General features: G+C 35.0%; 1 protein-coding gene across 1 annotated transcript; it reads left to right on the top strand.

Moving 5' to 3' along the window:
• The first annotated feature begins 15,288 nt into the window (after window positions 1-15,288).
• Window positions 15,289-17,908, top strand: LOC106868190 (transmembrane protein 70 homolog, mitochondrial). Its single transcript, XM_014913351.3, has 2 exons — window positions 15,289-15,446; window positions 17,289-17,908. The coding sequence occupies exons 1-2, from the start codon at window positions 15,324-15,326 to the stop codon at window positions 17,883-17,885; spliced, it is 720 nt and encodes a 239-aa protein (XP_014768837.1). The 5' UTR covers window positions 15,289-15,323; the 3' UTR covers window positions 17,886-17,908.
• Window positions 17,909-18,418: the final 510 nt, after the last annotated feature.

Raw genomic sequence — 18,418 nt, 5'->3', positions numbered from 1 at the left:
TTCTAGAGATTCGTTTGAGATGTAACAGGAACCCATACCCAACAGCATTATGATTTTAAGACAAATGTTTCACAATATACATTTGCATTCACTTAACTTTTTCTTTCATACATTCTCACTTCTCTCTCTCTCTCTCTCTGTCTTGTGCTTCAACTACTAGGAGCAGGTGTCAAACACATACATGCATATCTATATATACGAGTTAAATTATACACTAACGTAGCATGCATTTTAAAACTTTATACATATAGGTGTTTTAGAAAGCTTCTGACGACGCGGGGAAGTTTTGTAAAATCTTTATATTTCAGGCGCAAAGGCCCTTCTTCAGAATAAAAACAGTCTGGGAAATCCTCATGGAATTTGAATGGGTTAACGGAACCTGCATAACTGGACATTTTCCAGATTGTGTTTCTTCTGAAGATGGGCCTTTGCGCCTGAAATATAAAGGTTTTATAAAACTTGCCGCATTGTCAGAAGCTTTCTATTTTCTCTCTTTTTTTAAACCTTCTTTGATATTACAATGCTTCAAGCGAACTACATTGCTCTTATATGAGTGTTTTGTTTATATATGGATAAAAATGTTTCTGTTAATTCGAGCGAAGTCTTAAAGTTAGGGTTCTTCAAATATAATATACTAGCAGAAATACCCGGCGTTGCCCGGGTTAAAGAGAATAATGAAATCTAAAAACGCCGTCTAGACTACGCATCATCTTTATATATAGAGATGTATATACACACACGCACCCAAACACACGTATATATATGTATATCAATATAAATATATGAAAGTCAATGAAGTTTCGTAAAAGAAGGTGATCATGTACATACTTTCTTGCTGTTGTGATTATAACACCTCATTGTAAACTATGTTCCTTGTTTTCCCTTGTGGAGCATATACAAATAGGTTTTTTGTTGCTGCCCACTCTTGAGCAGCCAACATACGGTTGTCCATGTGAGAAGCAGGGCTCTTCCAAGAGAAGACCAGCTACAGACAGTGTTTGACCCTGATATTTGTTTATGGACATGGCAAAAGTCACACGAAGGGGGAATTGTAGTCTTCTGAATGTAAAAGGAATGTCTGCTCCTGATGGAGTAAGAGGAATTCTTGGAATAAAGACGTCATCCCCTTTTGCACATCCAGAAAGAATGGTAGCCTCGATAACGTGTGACATCATTTTCTAAATAATGCTCATCTGTTATGTTCGGGTTAAAATTTCATCAACATCAAAAATATATGAATTTTCATGGGAGTTATGGCCGTTATGCAAAGAATATAATTTCCAAATTTCATAAAGATCCATTCAGTACTTTTGACGTAGTTTTGGATAAGAAAACAAATGACTAATGTGTGTGTTTGTGTGCATGTGTATGTGTGTGTGATGGGTGTATATATGTATAGATATCTGTATGCATGTATATATGTATATATGCGTACATATTACATGTACATCTATATATATACATCTACACATATGTATACATATACATGTATGTATAGATCTATATATATATACATATACGTGTACATCTATATGTATACATATACATCTCTCTCTCTCTCTCTCTCTCTCTCTCTCTCTCTCTCTTCTCTCTCTGTGAAAGTATCTGTCACTACAGTATCGAAATGTGATTGTTTCAGTTAGTGGAATAGTTTCATTTTTAAAGTGAAAGTATTTGACATGAGTGTTTTTGTTTCACTTTTGACACGTAATACTTAAATAGTAGAGGAGATATTATGTTGCCGTGTGCTCGAACTCTGCAAGAAGTTAATATTTTTTTTTGACTAAAACACAACTGGAACCCTAAGTAAGGCATGTGTAAAATTTGAATGAAATTGGTTGCGTAGTTCTCGAGTTTTAGGGATTCACACAGACAGAGAGACAGACAGACAGACACACATTCTCATTTTTATATATATAGATGTATGGTGTTTAAACTCGATGGTGTCATATAGTATAGAAAGACAACAGGATAACGCCGTTAGTAGGAGAGGTTAGGAAGGTAAAAGAGGGTGAAATATTGTATCTGAATAAATCAGAGGAAGTTAAAAGTATTTATGAACAAGACAAGAGAAGGTAAAAAAAAAAATAAGTGGAAAATGAAAAAAAGGGTAAAATTTGAAAAAATTGAGAAAACGAAAAAGTGTGAAAGGATTTTAATAGACTACTCAAAATTCAAAAAACCCTCGGAAAAAAAAAAGAGTTTCTGGAACAATGCATAAAATATCAAAAATTCTCAGAGAAGTCCCAAAGAATCTCAAAATATTTTGAAGGCTTCAGAGTTACGAAGTTTTAAAGTTTTAAGGTTTAAACCTTAGATAGATAGATAGACAACCAGACAGACAGACAGACAGACAGACAGATAGATAGATAGATAGATAGATAGATAGATAGATAGATAGATAGATAGATAGATAGATGTCAATGACGCCATTTCCAATTCTACAGGAGTCGACATCCCCTTTTATCTTTCCTTCTCAGTACAATAAATTCTTGATATATTTGAGGATAGATTTAACCGATTTCCCTATTCCTTATACATTGTTCCATATGGAACGAGCCAACGTTGCTCGACTTGCTAGTAATAGCAACCAAATCACACACTACAATTGTAAAGGAAAAAGGGAGGGTACGTTAAATATCGTAGTCCTTGATGCGCTATTCCCGAAAGCAAGACGGCGTGGTCATAGCCGGAAAACTTGTTCAGGGCCCATCTGGGACTCATCTATGTGCTTGTGCTAATTCTGTTGAATGGTGAAAACTAGAGAAACAGAACAAATTCCTGATTCATTTTCACTATCGAAACTATTGCCTCGGGAAAGGCATGTACGGCATAAACACATCTGAAGTTTTAAACTCATGTCTCCCCCACCCCCAGTTATTAACAAGAAATGTGACAGAATGGAGGTAATTTTCTTGTCTCCACGTTGGTTTTAGTCCTCATATAGAACGACTTTTACTTGCAGTGATATATTTATAAAACATAGAAATGGTGCAATTTCCTGGATTCCAGCCTGTGGAGCCATAATTAACCAAATAACTGTTAAAGGTGTGTTCCATTGGAATAAAGTCTCGTGTGTGTATGTATGAGTATGTGTGCGCGCGCGTATGCATGTGTGAGTATGCGCGCACGCATGCATGTATGTATGTATATATATATATATATATATGAAAGAAAGACGTTTTGTTCGGGAGAAATGAACTTTTTCCCAGAGAGCTGATACGAATGTTTGTCAGAGAAAGAAGCCTGCTAAAAGCACCCACAGTGCTTGGCAAGGATGTTGTACCGAGCAAGGCGATTAACTCTCCCAAAGACTCAAATAATAAAGAATCCTCTCGTGCGACAATCCAACAACCTCACCGCTATATCGGATTACTCCTTTATGCTATTAACTCTAAAAGAATGAACAACAAAGTAAAGTTCAATTTGATTTGAACTCAGTGCATAGTGAGTCGGAACAAATACCATAAATTTTAAGGCTTTAATGACTGCCACTTTTCAGACGAGAAAGGAGATTGTGTGATGGACTTCGCTAACTGGGAAGTTCATCGCTGTCTCTACATCAGTCGTCACTCTCAAGAAGTAAATATATCTCAAGCAACACGTTGATTTAGATTTTATCTTCAAAGAATGAATGACAAAGAAAAATTAGTTGAGTCACGCTGAAAGAACGTATTTAATTGATGTTAGATTAAAGCTAGCTACTGCCTTCACACTGACATACCGTCGATGTAGTATCTAAACGTAACATTTCTCTTCACTCAAATGTATATATTTAGAATGGGTATTTAAGTGAAACAAAAACGAAATCGAAGAATGTAAATGCATAGGTGTCAATGTGGTTATTTCACGCATTTGTGTGAATACTTGCATATTTTACTCTATTGAATTTGTTGTGTACTTCAAGTTACAATTTAATAATGATAAGCTACGATTTCGAAAATGAAAAGTATCTTGTCGAAAGTCGTACGAACATTTATTAAAATATATATAGTTGTTAATAATCTGTATTAAATAATTGGAGAACACAGTAGTTTGCTTGAAACATTTTAATACAGAAGTAATATAACTAATAACTAAGTAGACTTAGCAATGCGAAACGGAAAAAGTCCTTTTCGCATTGTTAGAAGGTCTCCGTTTGATATTTTATTAAATTATTAGTTAACATCATCAATATTATAGCCTTTCCTCGTATATAATTTACGTTTACATACATATTCCCATAAAATTATCGACAAATACCTGGGCACTCTCAATAACAACACACGCTTCTGAAAAAATAGATTTTATGGACGGGAGGTTGTTTATCCTTAAGTCCACTGGGACCATGCAAATCTATGTTAAAAGGTGTTCCAGGCATGATCATTTCGTCTTTTCCAGGTTGGTTAATATATCCAGGTATACTATATCTAGAACAAATATTATTTGGCAGTCTTTCAGTATTAGTAGACGACGTCATATCATAGAAGATTAATGACGTCGTCTACTAATACTGAAAGATTTCCCATTATTTAATATAGCCTTCCTTTGAGGGGTGGGCGGTGATTTGAGAGAGATTTTTTGTAGCTGTTTCTAGCAGCTAGTATGATCATACAATAGAAGCTCAAGCCATAAACGTTTTCCTCATATGCTACATTGAAATAGCAACAGATAGTAGCTTTCAAGAACAGTCATTCTACTTCACTGCGGTTACTAATTCCCTTGAGAAAGTTGTGAATGTCACAATTTACACAATTTAAAAGTTCTCTTCATTTGTAGCCTTGAACTTCTATTAGAAACCCGAATTTCAAATGAATGTCTCAGAACAAGATATAAACTATCATTACTAGGCCTAGTTTTAAAACTGTTTTTTGTACAATAATTGTTCTCGTCTTTATAATTTAAAACTACCGCCATGAATGGTGCAATGTTTCAGTCAGACCATTTGGTCCCTAGCTTAGGTGGCACTTCCCTTTGGAGCGTTTTGAATTGACGAGCAGTGGTGACACTGATTGGCCATAAGTACAGATGTGTACCCCATCAACTTTGTTGCCTCATAACTTCTATAAAAACGGATACTTTTTAACGAAATTTTCAACAAATACCGCTTAGATGCTGTAGATTCAAACTATATAGGAATTTATGGCAAAGAATTTTCCCGACAGGGAAGGGAGACGAGTTTCGGAAAATTCATACGATCTGATTTTCCCCCCTCATAATGTATATCTTTTAATGAAATTTTATACAAATATCTTTCAAATGGTATAGATCATGATTATAAAGAAATTTGTTGAGAAATTTTTTCTGAGGGGGTGGGGAGAGGAGTTTCGAAAAAACAGAGTTTCGGATCAGGAAGACCAAATAAGTTGGAACTACTCCATTTTGACGGGGATTTTCTCCATTTTTTATTTCACCACGGCCTTCGAAATGATGGAGCGCATCTTTTTATGAAAATGAGTTTTGAAATTTTTTCATCACCACCCCCCATCCCACTCCGGACCAATTTTAGCCAATTGTTTTTAACTTAAAAACCATAGGAGGAGCCTTCGGGGTAGAAAAAAAGAAATTGTTAATATTTTCAGAGGGAAAGGTGTATTCAGATTCAAGGGAGATTTGGCTGTTGTTTCTAACACATCCCAAACCACCCTCTATTTTCACTCTCACATATATTGATGTTTTTTCAATATTTTTCTTCCATTAAGTCGGCGAGCTGGCAGAAGCGTTAGCACGCCTGTCAAAATTTCGTCTGTCTTTACGTTCTGCGTTCAAATTCCGCTGAGGTCGACTTTGCTTTTCATCCTTTCGGGGGTCAATAAATTAAGTACCAGTTACGTACTGGGATCGATCTAATCGACTAGCCCTCTCCCCCAAAATTTCGGGCCTTGTGCCTAGAGTAGAAAAGAATATTTTTCTCCCATTAAACACATTTTCTGGAATGATGATGCCGAAGTAACACACGCATGGTCCATTTTGCCCCCACCTCAACCAAGGGAAGCTCTGTGTGTGTGTGTGAGTGTGTGTGTGTGTGTGTGTAAGAAAAAAACATTTTCTAACAGAAAAGTATGCTCTTAAAATGAATTATCATTTACATACCTCGGATCTTTGTGGTTTTCATCATTGTTTACAATTATCTTTAAAAACATTTTTTAATGTATCATATAGATGTAATTTTTTAATGCTGAATCTGAATTTGTTATTTATTTATTCCAGAAAAATTTTGCAAAAATGTTACAGGTGTTCAAAGTTTGATAATTTTCAGAATTTCCAGCCAATCAGAAAACAGTGCGTTCGCTCCCACTTCTATCATCAAGGGGATGGGGTGGGTGGGGGCATCAGCATGTCAAAACATTAAACTAGCTACAGTAAACAGTGAAAAACATGAAAGCTTTTGCGAGCAAATTAAATATTTAAAAGTTAGGATCAAACCAACAGAAGTTGCTAGAAATAACAGTCAAAACATTAAAATATACACAAACAAAGTTAACATGAAAATATTCGTGAGCAAATTAAATATTTAAAAGCTACAAACAAACCAACAAGAGTTGCTAGAAATAACAGTCAACACATTGTTTAAAAGAGACATTTATTAGTTGAAAAAAATTCAAGAATGAAAGTTTGGAATACACTCTAGGATTTTATAAAATAAATTATCTTTCTGTTATCTTCTTCTCCTCCTTATGCACATGCGCAGCATCTTTGGTTACTATGGAAACACTTCTTTGCCATGGTGATGTGTAAAATACTCCCTTCTGGTTCACTAAAATATCCAAATTTTGCAAATTTTAAAGGCTAATAACTTTTTAATTATGGATTTATAGAGAAAGTGAATTTTATTTTCATAATTAGTGTACAAAACTTAATCCATACACCAAATTTGAAAGCAATTGGAACAAAATTGTAAACAGTGATGAAAACCATAAAGAATCGTGGGCAGGAAGTGAGGTTGAAAAAAAAATCATAATTTTTCAAATTTTTTTTTTCTAGCATATAAATGTATTTATGTGGAGAAAATATTGGAAAACATCAATATATTCAAGAGTGAGAAAGAAACGAGGAGGGTTGTCTTAGGATGTGCCAGAAACGACAGCCAAATCTCCCTTAAATCATTCACTTTTTCCTCTGAAAATATTTACAATTTTTTTGTATTTTTTACTGAAAAGGTTTCTCCCATGGTGCAAAAAAAATTGATCATAATTGGTCTGGAGTGGGATGATGAGGGTGGGGGAAGTTGTAGAAAAAATTTCGAAGGCTGTGGTTTAAAAACAAATGGGAAAGATCCCTGTCAAAACTTATTTGATCTTCCTGATCCAAAACTCTGTTTTTTCGAAACTCCTCTCCTCACCCCCTCAGGAAACATTTCTCCACAAATTTTTTTTATAATCGTAACCTATGCTGTTTGAAAGGTTTTTGTTTAAAATTTCATTAAAAGATACCCATTTTCCTGAAAGTTACGAGGGGAAAAAGTCAGTTTGTGTGAATTTTCTGAAACTCCTCTCCCTACCCTCTCGGAAAATTCTTTGCCATAAATCCCTCTATACTTTGGATCCACAGCATCTAAGTGGTATTTGTTGAAAATTTCGTTAAAATGTATCCATTTTTCTGGAAGTTATGAGCAACAAATATGGGGGCTTACACATCTGTAGTTATGCTGCTGATTGTTTAGAGGGGTCATGAACATTTTAGGAATAAAATTAGGAACAAACCAAGTCATATATTTATATTCTAAACACATTTTCAAAACAATCTTTGTTGGGATTAAAATGAGGTGGACATTGTATTATAAGTGAGTTGAAACATGACTGATAGTACGCAAGATCTATTATGATTTCATTATATAAATCCTCACCTTTAATAATTTCCATAAATATTTTAACATGGAGGCAATTATCCAGGCAAATATCTAAAAGAAGAGACACATGCTGGATGGAATAGTAGAAAAAAAAACACTGTAAATCAATTTCTCTTTGATTAAAATAATCTTGTATTTTTTTCTTTTTGGCAAAACAAGGGGAGAGGACATTTGTAAAATATCGTTTAGTGGAAAAGGATACAAGCTATAAAAGGGTACAGAAGAATTGTTTTACAATACTTAACTACGGGTTGGAATGAAACTCATGTGTCAGAGGGTCTAAATAAGTTTTTAAAAATATGTGGCCATTATCTTGCCCACAACAAAATTCAAGTTGGATCCAATTCATAGCTGATAAGCCTGTGGGTACCAATGTTTATGATGCTAGAATATCAATCTATATCAATTACATGAGTAACAATTTCTATTTGACAGTCAAGTATTTAGCAGGGCAACTAGCTTATTTAAAAGAGATGGTGAAAAGATATAGACACTTTCACAAAAATGATTCATTAAAGACGATTCTGCCAAGTTATTGACTTGAAAAGTTCAACTGATTTTCCATTTTCAGTACATTATTTTAGAAAAAAATCACATTCACATCCAGTAGAAACACATTAATCTGGCACTCATGGGACCTGACAAAAATGAACTTATAGAAAATACTATATTACAGTAAATGTATGCATAAAGTGACCCCCATCCCACACACAAAGACACAAGAAGTTTAAATACTGAAATGTGCACCATTAAATGTTGAATTAAATCTATCATAAAAAACAATTTCATTAAAGGTAGAAAGCTGATGGTATTAAGGTGGCAAACTCACAGAATTATCAATATGTGAGACAGAATGCTTAGTAGAATTTCTTCTGGCTCTTTATGTTCTGAGTTTGAATTTTGCCAAAGTTGACTTTGCCTGTCATCTTTTCCAGACCAATAAAATAAGTACCAGTTGAGCACTGGGGATAACGTACTTGACTAACTCCTACCACTTCAAATTGCCGGCGTTGTGCCAAAATCTGAAACTATTATTTTGTACCTTAACACAAGTGCAAAACAATGTATGAAATCATTATTCCATTAGATATTACCTTTCCTTTAATAACAGGCAGAAAATGGATGTTTTTGAAAATTGGAATACACTTTTTCTTCTGTGAATAGCATAGGTGAATATTACAAAAGTTGGACAAAGATGATATTTGAAACATTTGTTAAAGCTAACTTGTTAACTGAAAATTATACCAAGAATAAGGAACATCCTAAATGTTTCTACTTTCTATGTCACTTGTTTCTTTATAATGAGGCTTTCAATCCATTTTCATTGCATCTGTATATCATTCACAGTAAAACTTATATATTTGAATGTAAATTTTTATTATATAATATACATTCATATGTATACACACATAAATATACCAAAATAAGGATTAAACAAAAAAACGTGTGTGGCACAAAGTACTCCTTAATCTATTCTCCCTTCCCAAATATATGATGCAAACTATAATTGTAACATATACATGTACTGGGAGGCTAGATCTGATTCAAACAACCATTTATTAAGTTGTCAAGTATGAAATTTGTAGTAAGGTAGTTTATTATAGCTTTTCAGAGTAGTTTATTATAGCTTGACAAAAGAAGAATTCCAAAATACTTGTAAAGATCCTCAACAGACAAAGTAAATTACAAATCTCCCTTTGCAAATCTCCCTTTGCAAATACGATTCATAATATCTTTGGAGAAGCACTCCTTGAAGACGCCATGGAGGAAGTATTATCTTCCTTGGAAACAGATGAGGGGGTTCACTACAGGAAGAGCATCTGGCAGTAGAAAATCTGCCTCAGTAAACCCCATCCAACCCTTGCAAGCACTAACCCTTTGCCTGAACAAAGCATTTTCATAAATTTGTGCTAAACATCCTTGCTTGTTTTTGGACTTTTAGTTAGCCCTGTTTCATATATTCTGAGTAATATAAAGCTTCCCTTTCATAAATCCCAAGTTATTCTGGTGGTTGAAAAAAAATTGCTAATGTTTATTAGGTATCATGCATGGATGCCAGTGGTATAGATTCTGTGTGTCACATGTGATACACAGGACAAGCAAAGAATTTAAACAATGATGATGATGATGATGTATTTTTCTTTGCAAAACAAGAGGAGTTGTTTGTAAAATGTCATTTGGTGAAAGAGGAGCTGCTTGTAAAATGCCATTTGATGAAAGATTGAGAGAACCACTTTTCAACATAGATCATTTGTATCCTTTATGCTGGTAGAGATTTATTCTTCTGGTGCTAAGCAGAAAATAAAAGAGAATTATATTTAATTTATTGTTACACAAGTACTGTAAGTATACCAGACTTTGTTTATATCTTCTATTCATGAGTTCTGGGAGGTAGAATTAGTTCAAACAATTCATACTTGGCAACTTGCTGAATATGATTAAAAAAAACTCTCAGTAGAATTCTTTTGGGTCATGGTCACAAATTGAAAGCGGAAAAATTGTCACAGGCAAATAACATTGATGGTTTGGAAAAAAGAGAAATTAAAAAAAAGTCTTTGGGTTAATGTTTACAATATTACCCGGAAACGAAAAAAAAAAAAAAATAGTGCAACAAGTGTAAAAAAATGTGCGGGAAACGAATATGAAAACAAAAATGTGCGGAAAGCAATGGGTAAAGGTGGTGGGGAGAGGACTTCGGAAAATTCACAAGATCTAATTTTTGTCCTCGTAACTTTAAGGAAAATGAATATCTTTAATGAAATATATATATCTATATATATATATATGCATATATACATACGTATATGTACATACTTACATCTATACATATATATATATATATCCATATGTGGGCATAGGATGTCACGAAATGTGTACAATAAAAAAATAGGAAGTGCAAGTACATGGAATATGAACTATCTTTTTGAACAACGAAAGACACAAATGGAAAACAAGACAACATAAAGAACGACCTTTCATCAGTTGTTGGCTGTTTTTCTACTCTCATATTTCGAGCATTTAACAACAATATGCGCTTTCAATAAAACAGTTGCTCCCGCAAAGCAAATTAAATAAAATTTGGGATTTTGCGGAGGGTCAAAATTGATAACACAAACAGGACAGTGAAAACAAACAGGAAGGGCTGCTAAGCCTAAATGAGGTTGTGGTGGCGAACGCGTAAATCAAGCTCGGACAGGAGACAGACAAGAACACGTCTTCCTTATTCCAGCTACAATGGAGAGAAAGAAACAATTTTAGACAAGAAAGAAAGATGGCTGATGGTCACGTGGGAGCCATGTGAGCAAGGGAGGAAGAGTGAGGGAGAGAGAGTGACAGAGTAATGGGATAGAATAGTGGGAGAAGAGGAGATAAAAGAATAAGAGAGAGAAAGAGAGAAAAATGAAAGAGTAAAAAGATTGTATAGAGTGCGCATCAGAATTATTAAGATAAAACTTACTTGGAAGAGGATGCGTGGCGTTCAATCATATAATAATATAAATAATATATATATATATATATATGCATATGTGGGCATGAAACGTGTACAACAAGAAAATATGAAGCATGAGTACATGGAATACGAATTATTTTTTTGAACAATGAAAGACACAAATAGAAAACAAGACAAATAAGACAAATAACATAAAGAATGACCCTATATACATATATATCATCATCATCGTTTAACGTCCGCTTTCCATGCTAGCATGGGTTGGACGATTTGACTGTGGACTGGTGAAACCGGATGGCAACACCAGGCTCCAATCTGATTTGGCAGAGTTTCTACAGCTGGATGCCCTTCCTAACGCCAACCACTCAGAGAGTGTAGTGGGTGCTTTTACGTGTCACCCGCACGAAGGCCAGTCAGGCGGTACTGGCAACGGCCATGCTCAGAATGGTGTATTTTATGTGCCACCCGCACAAGAGCCAGTCCAGGGGCATTGGCGACGATCTCGCTCGAAAATCCTACGAAGGCTAGTCAGATGGTACTGGCAATGGCCACGCTCAAAATGGTGTATTTTATGTGCCACCACACAAGAGCCAGTCCAGGGGCACTGGCAACGATCTCGCTCGAAAATCCTTACACATGTCATGGGCACAAGTGCCAGAAAGGCGACGCTGGACACAGGTGCTATCCCGATTTCGCTTTCACTTGCCCCAATAAGTCTTCGCAAGCTGAGTTTCGTGTCCAATGAAGGAGACGACGTTGGCACGGGTGCCAGTCGTCGAATTTAGTTCGATTTCACTTGCCTCAACAAGTCTTTGCAAGCGAAGTTTAGTGTCCAATGTAGGAAAGGTACACGTACTCTAACAGTTGAGGGAACCCTAGGAAGAGGTAGACCCAGGAAGATCTGGGCTGAGGTGGTGAGGCAAGACCTTCGTACATTGGGCCTCACCGAGGCGATGACTACTGACCGAGACCTTTGGAAATGTGCTGTGCGTGAGAAGACCCGGCAAGCCAAGTAAGATCGTTGCCAGTGCCCCTGGACTGGCTCTTGTGCGGGTGGCACATAAGATGCACCATTTTGAGCGTGGCTGTTGCCAGTACTGCCTGACTGGCTTCCGTAGGATTTTCGAGCGAGATCGTTGCCAGTGCCCCTGGACTGGCTTGTGCGGGTGGCACATAAAAGACACCATTTCGAGCGTGGCCGTTGCCAGTATCGCCTGACTGGCCTTCGTGCAGGTAACACGTAAAAGCACCTACTACACTCTCTGAGTGGTTGGCGTTAGGAAGGACATCCAGCTGTAGAAACTCTGCCAAATTTAGATTGGCGCCTGGTGTTGCCATCCGGTTTCACCAGTCCTCAGTCAAGTCGTCCAACCCATGCTAGCATGGAAAGCGGACGTTAAATGATGATGATGATATATATATATATATATATATATATATATATATATATATATAGTTTTAGGGAAAATAACCAAGTTTCAAGAACTCATCGATGAAAATCCACTATCACATATAGAAAAATTAATAATTAAATGCACAATAAATGAGTATAATATAAAGTAAAGTAATATAATATAATATTATATTTATCTTATGATATTTACTTTACTTTATATTATACTCATTTATTGTGCATTTAATTATTAATTTTTCTATATGTGATAGTGGATTTTCATCGATGAGTTCTTGAAACTTGGTTATTTTCCCTAAAACTATATATTTTATATATATTTTATCTATAAAGCTCAATTTAATTTTAATTTTTTATAAATTGATTTTAATTGAGTTTTTACCTGTAATTTTCGATTTTGTCCCTATTATTATTATTATTATTATTATATATATATATATATATATATATATATATATATATATATATATATATATATATATATATATATACCTTTCAAACAGCATGCTTTACAGATGCCTAATGTGCCGCAAACCCCTTATTTTTGTTCGGAAAAATGGGGTGGGGAGTAACCAGAATTATTGGAAAATGTTTTTCTCTTTTTTGATGAATGAATTACAGTGTCACAATCTGCAATCTGGGATTAATATATCCAGTGATTTTTAAGAGGTATGGAAAAGATATTTTGTTTTAATTTTATACTTTTACTTGTTTCTCAAACACACAAACACTAATGTGGTTTTTGTAAGGATTTTGTATCATTCTTTTTCCCACCTGTCCTGACTTTGTTACCACTAATTTTTATAACTTCAGTATTTTCATTTATTATTCTTTTCAAACTTCTTTGAATTTTCAATGTAATGTAATCCACACTCTAGAAAACGTATTTCTTCAAAATGTTATCCTAAAATATGGGTAAAGAAAAGGGGCTAATGCAGTTTTGCACTTCTTCAAAAATGCATTTTTTGGGGTTCCCCCACCTTTTTTTTTCCAAACAAAATAAGGTGTTTATGGCACATTAGGCAACCGTGATGCATGTTGTTTGAAAGGTATTTATATACAATTTCATTAAAAGATATCCGTTTTCTTTAAAGTTACGAAGGAAAAAATCGGATCTTGTGAATTTTCCGAAGTTCTCTCCCCACCCCCTCGGAAAAGATTTTACTCACAAATGTCTTTATAATCGTAATCTATGCCGTTTGAAAGGTATTTATATAAAATTTCACTAAAAAAAATCCCCATTTTCCTAAAAGTTCTGAGGGAAAACTCGGATCTTGTGAATTTTCCGAAGTTCTTTCCCCCTCCCCCATTGCTTTCCACGCTTTTTTGTTTTCATATTCGTTACCTACACGTTTTTTTTTTACACCCGTTGCACAATTTTTTAAAATTTCGTTTCTGGGTAATATTGTAAACATTAACCGATCTTTGTCTCTTTAAATGTGGGATCCTCCTGACTTAGAAAAAAACAAAAAAAAAAACAAAAGAAAAAAAAATCACGAAAAAAATTGGATAGGGGCCAAGGATTAAAAATTCGCAATCTTTATCTTCATGGTTGAAAATAAAGAAATCCGTAAAAAAATTTTGGAGAAAGAAAGGTTAATGGGAGGGATGTTCTTATTCGACACGTCCGCCTGGACATAACCGGGTAGATTTTCCACTTTCCCTTTGTGATCACAAACCGAAAGTAAGCCGTAACAGCCGTGAAAATGTGATATTGTTTTTTTTTTTTTAAATATTCCATTGCCAAAAATGTAATTTAAAAAATTTTCAGGCAGTCTTTTGAGATATTGGTCGGTTCTGAGCAGTTGACCATGAAGTGCTTTTGACTTCGTTTGTGTTCTGCCTCGCTGACCATAACTGCTCCAGCGCCTCATCTTCACAAACTCCTGCTTTAATATCATCAGTATTTTCACTTGTCTCAAAAATTTAAGGAGAGGAACATCAGTTTTTCCTGGCATCATGAGTAACTGAGGTAGCGTGCCTGCCTCATCTGATTTCCTTTTATTCATATTTTTTCCATTCCGAAATAAATATTTTATTGTCTTAGAAATATTAATACCGAAAGAGATTAACTGAGAGGTTGAGATTTAAAAAAATTTATTCTATTCTTTTAAAATTCAATTCGTAGTAGTAAGTGAATGCAGCACTAAACGAATATAGATGTGTTTTCGGTTAACTATCCATTATCCATGCTCCATAACAAACGTCAAAGTTATGCAGACGAGCAACTGTTAAATATTATGAAGCAAAATACATTTTTGAAAATATTTTTGCACTTGTATGAATAATTTAGCTCTCCAATGTATCCCTATCACATTTGATGATTTTACACTCCACTAAACTTGTAGTAACTAATGCAGTACATCATACTCAAGAAATCAAAACATTACGTTCTTAGTTGTTTTGAATAACCTTTGAAACAGTTTTCAGTTCCTTACGTAACTTATGATACATTAATATACACCACGTTTAAAAGGAAAAAATGACTTTAATACACACCGAAAAACATTATACTGTTTCTAGAGATTACGTTATGTTTTTTTTACACATTTCGACAAATGTATTTCTCGTTTCTAATTAGTTTCCTGTGAATATTTGAAGCTAGATTACTTAATCCCGGTATAATATTTTTTATGAAACTTTCACCGGTTGTTCGACTTCGTGTAGAGGACAAAATGTTGATGGTCAGGCTTCGCTTGAATACGGCGCCAACCTTTTTGAATAGAATTCTAACAACTAGTGGCTGTAACATATTTGTAAGTATATATATATATATATATTTAGTTTATTTCTCAGTTATAGTGTACAAACCACTTTGTAGTGAAACCAAATCACTTTTCAATTGAGAATGCTAATACACTTGAAACATTGTTTTGGGGGTTAATATAAAGACCTTCACCTCCGAACAAAAAAAAATAATAATAACCAGCCTGGTGGGTGTTAACAAGTGTATGGAAAACGAATATGAAAAAAATGCACGCTGACGACCCTGGGGGTGGAGAGGGAACTTTCGGAAAATTCACAAGATCCAATTTTTCCGTCATAACTTCGGGTAAAATGGATATATATTGATTTTTTTAAACGGAATCCCACGTTTCTGGTTATGGAGGATCCGATTCTTAAAAAAAATTTTTTTTTTAATCGCATACATACATGGTCTGTGAGTATCACAACTACTACACCTCCATCCCGGACTGGTCAACGCAAGAGGGCCAATCATTCTTCATTCCAATGCTCGACCACACGTTACTTTAATGACGCTCCAGAAGTTGAGGGAAGTTGGCTACAAAGTTCTTCCCCACCCAGCTTATTCCCCAGACCTTTCTCCTACCAACTACCACTTTTCAAGCACCTTGATGGTTTCCTGCGAGAGCGGGAGTTCAAAAATTAAACCGATACTGAAAGTGCGTTCAAGGAGTTCATCAGTTCCAGAACTCCAGATTTTTATGTTACTAGAATAAACAAACTTGTAACTCGTTGGCAAAAATGTCTTGATAGTAATGGTACTTACTTTGATGAATAAAATTTCTGCATTGTTGAAACATATTGCGATGAATTTCATGTTTCAAAACGTTGCTTACTTTTTATTCAACCTGATAATATCAAAGAGCCCTTAGCTAAGAAAATGTAAAGATTTATAGATAATTCATTGTTCAATTATGGCCTTTAATGGGTTAATTTGAAATAACATCAAAATATTTCTTGATGTTTTGAGACTGACTTGTGTTATATGTCTTGATATGTAACACCTTGTGAAAGTTGAAGCTTGAATTCTAATAAACTCAAACTTTTATGAAATAAAGACATGTTAAAGACTATGTATAGAAGATTGTATGGAGATGCAGCATGGATGAATAATTAGAGCTTACTTTGCATGGTATCTTGGGCAAGAGTGGAGGCGCAATGGCCCAGTGGTTAGGGCAGCGGACTTGCAGTCATAGGATCGCGGTTTCGATTCCCAGACTGGGCGTTGTGAGTGTTTATTGAGCGAAAACACCTAAAGCTCCATGAGGCTCTGGCAGGGGATGGTGGTGAACCCTGCTGTACTCTTTCACCACAACTTTCTCTCACTCTTACTTCCTCTTTCTGTTGTGCCTGTAATTCAAAGGGTCAGCCTTGTCACACCGTGTCACGCTGAATATCCCTGAGAACGACATTAAGGGTACATGTGTCTGTGGAATGCTCAGCCACTTGCACGTTAATTTCATGAGCAGGCTGTTCCGTTGATCGGATCAACTGGAACCCTCAACGTCGTAAGTGATGGAGTGCCAACAATCTTGGGCAAGTGTCCCTTACCATTGCCTCACGTTGACCCAAACTTTATGAGTGAAAATTGGATTGACAGAAAATAAGTGTTGAGTGAATTGTACCTGTCATTTGAAAAGTACAGCTGTGTCACACTATTACACTGAGTATATTAAAGATACACATATCCATGGAATGCTCTGCTCATGTTAATTCAGTTGATTGAACTACTGAAACCCCATCATTAAACTGATGAGATCCATTTATTTAATAGAAGAATCTATAAACCATTATTAATTGATATTTCAAAATTGACTAGAAATAGCCTGACATATTTTGTTTACTATTTTCAGCCTAATTTTCAGGTTTCCAAATTTCATTCAAGTCCTAAACCCTACCAGGCTGAGAAACTATCTATACAAAAAGATGAATTTACTAATCAACCATTGTATGATCCTACAAAAGGCAAACTTATTTATAGTGGACCTTTGACCAAGACAATAAAAGCAGTTAAGTTGTTTTCTATATCCACCAGTCTTTTAGGTCTGGGTATGCAACCAGTCATTTTGTATAACTCTTCAGACGCAACATTGTCATTGAAGGCTGCTGTAAGTGTTTTCTTTGCATTTTTTATAGTTGTGACACCATTGTTAATACATATGGTAAGTAAGAAGTATGTGACTGATGTTTACTTTGAGGACACTTCCAATGTCTTTACTGCTGCTACTTTCAACCTTTTTAGCATGCGTAAGCAACTGACTTTTAAAGCTGAGGATGTGAGTGCTCCAACTCTTACTGGTCCTTTCACAAGTGTGATAATTAAAGGAAAACCCCTTTTTCTGGATCCAAAATTCTTTCTTGATAAACAATCTTATATTCACTTGATGGGTTTTGACAAACCACTGGACTTGGAGTTGCCAAAATCTAATGAGCAGCAAACTGAAAAATAAAATCTCTTGCCTTTGATTTAAAATACTTTTATTGGATTTTTTAAAATTTATAAATTATGCACATGCGTGCGCACACACACATACACATACACTCTCTCTCTCTCATATTGCAGTGATTCTAGAGTGAATTTGGTGAGCTGTTTCTATATGATTTGTGTTTTACCAGATTGGGTCTTGTTACATACACTCACATATTGTTAGATTTATTTTATGACTTTATAGATGTAAAAATAAGTTTGTTTGATTTTACTAGCATGGGTTAGATCAGTATTTCTCAACTGGAGTTCCACGGAACCTTAGGGTTTCACAAAAGGTTCTTAGGAGTTCCGCGGAACAGTGTGAGATAAGCTAATGTTAATTTCATGATCATAGTATTACTATACATGTACAACATATTATTGGTTATTGTAATGTTCTTTTCTACTCTAGGCACAAGGCCTGAAATTTTGGGGGAGGGGACCAGTTGATTAGATCGACTCCCAGTATGTGACTTAATTTATTGGCCTCCAAAAAGATGAAAGGCAAAGTCGACC

The sequence above is a fragment of the Octopus bimaculoides genome, chromosome 4 (assembly GCF_046866305.1).
Source record: "Octopus bimaculoides isolate indiv1 chromosome 4, ASM4686630v1, whole genome shotgun sequence".
NCBI lineage: Eukaryota > Metazoa > Mollusca > Cephalopoda > Octopoda > Octopodidae > Octopus > Octopus bimaculoides.
This window is presented reverse-complemented; position numbering and strand designations above follow the sequence as displayed.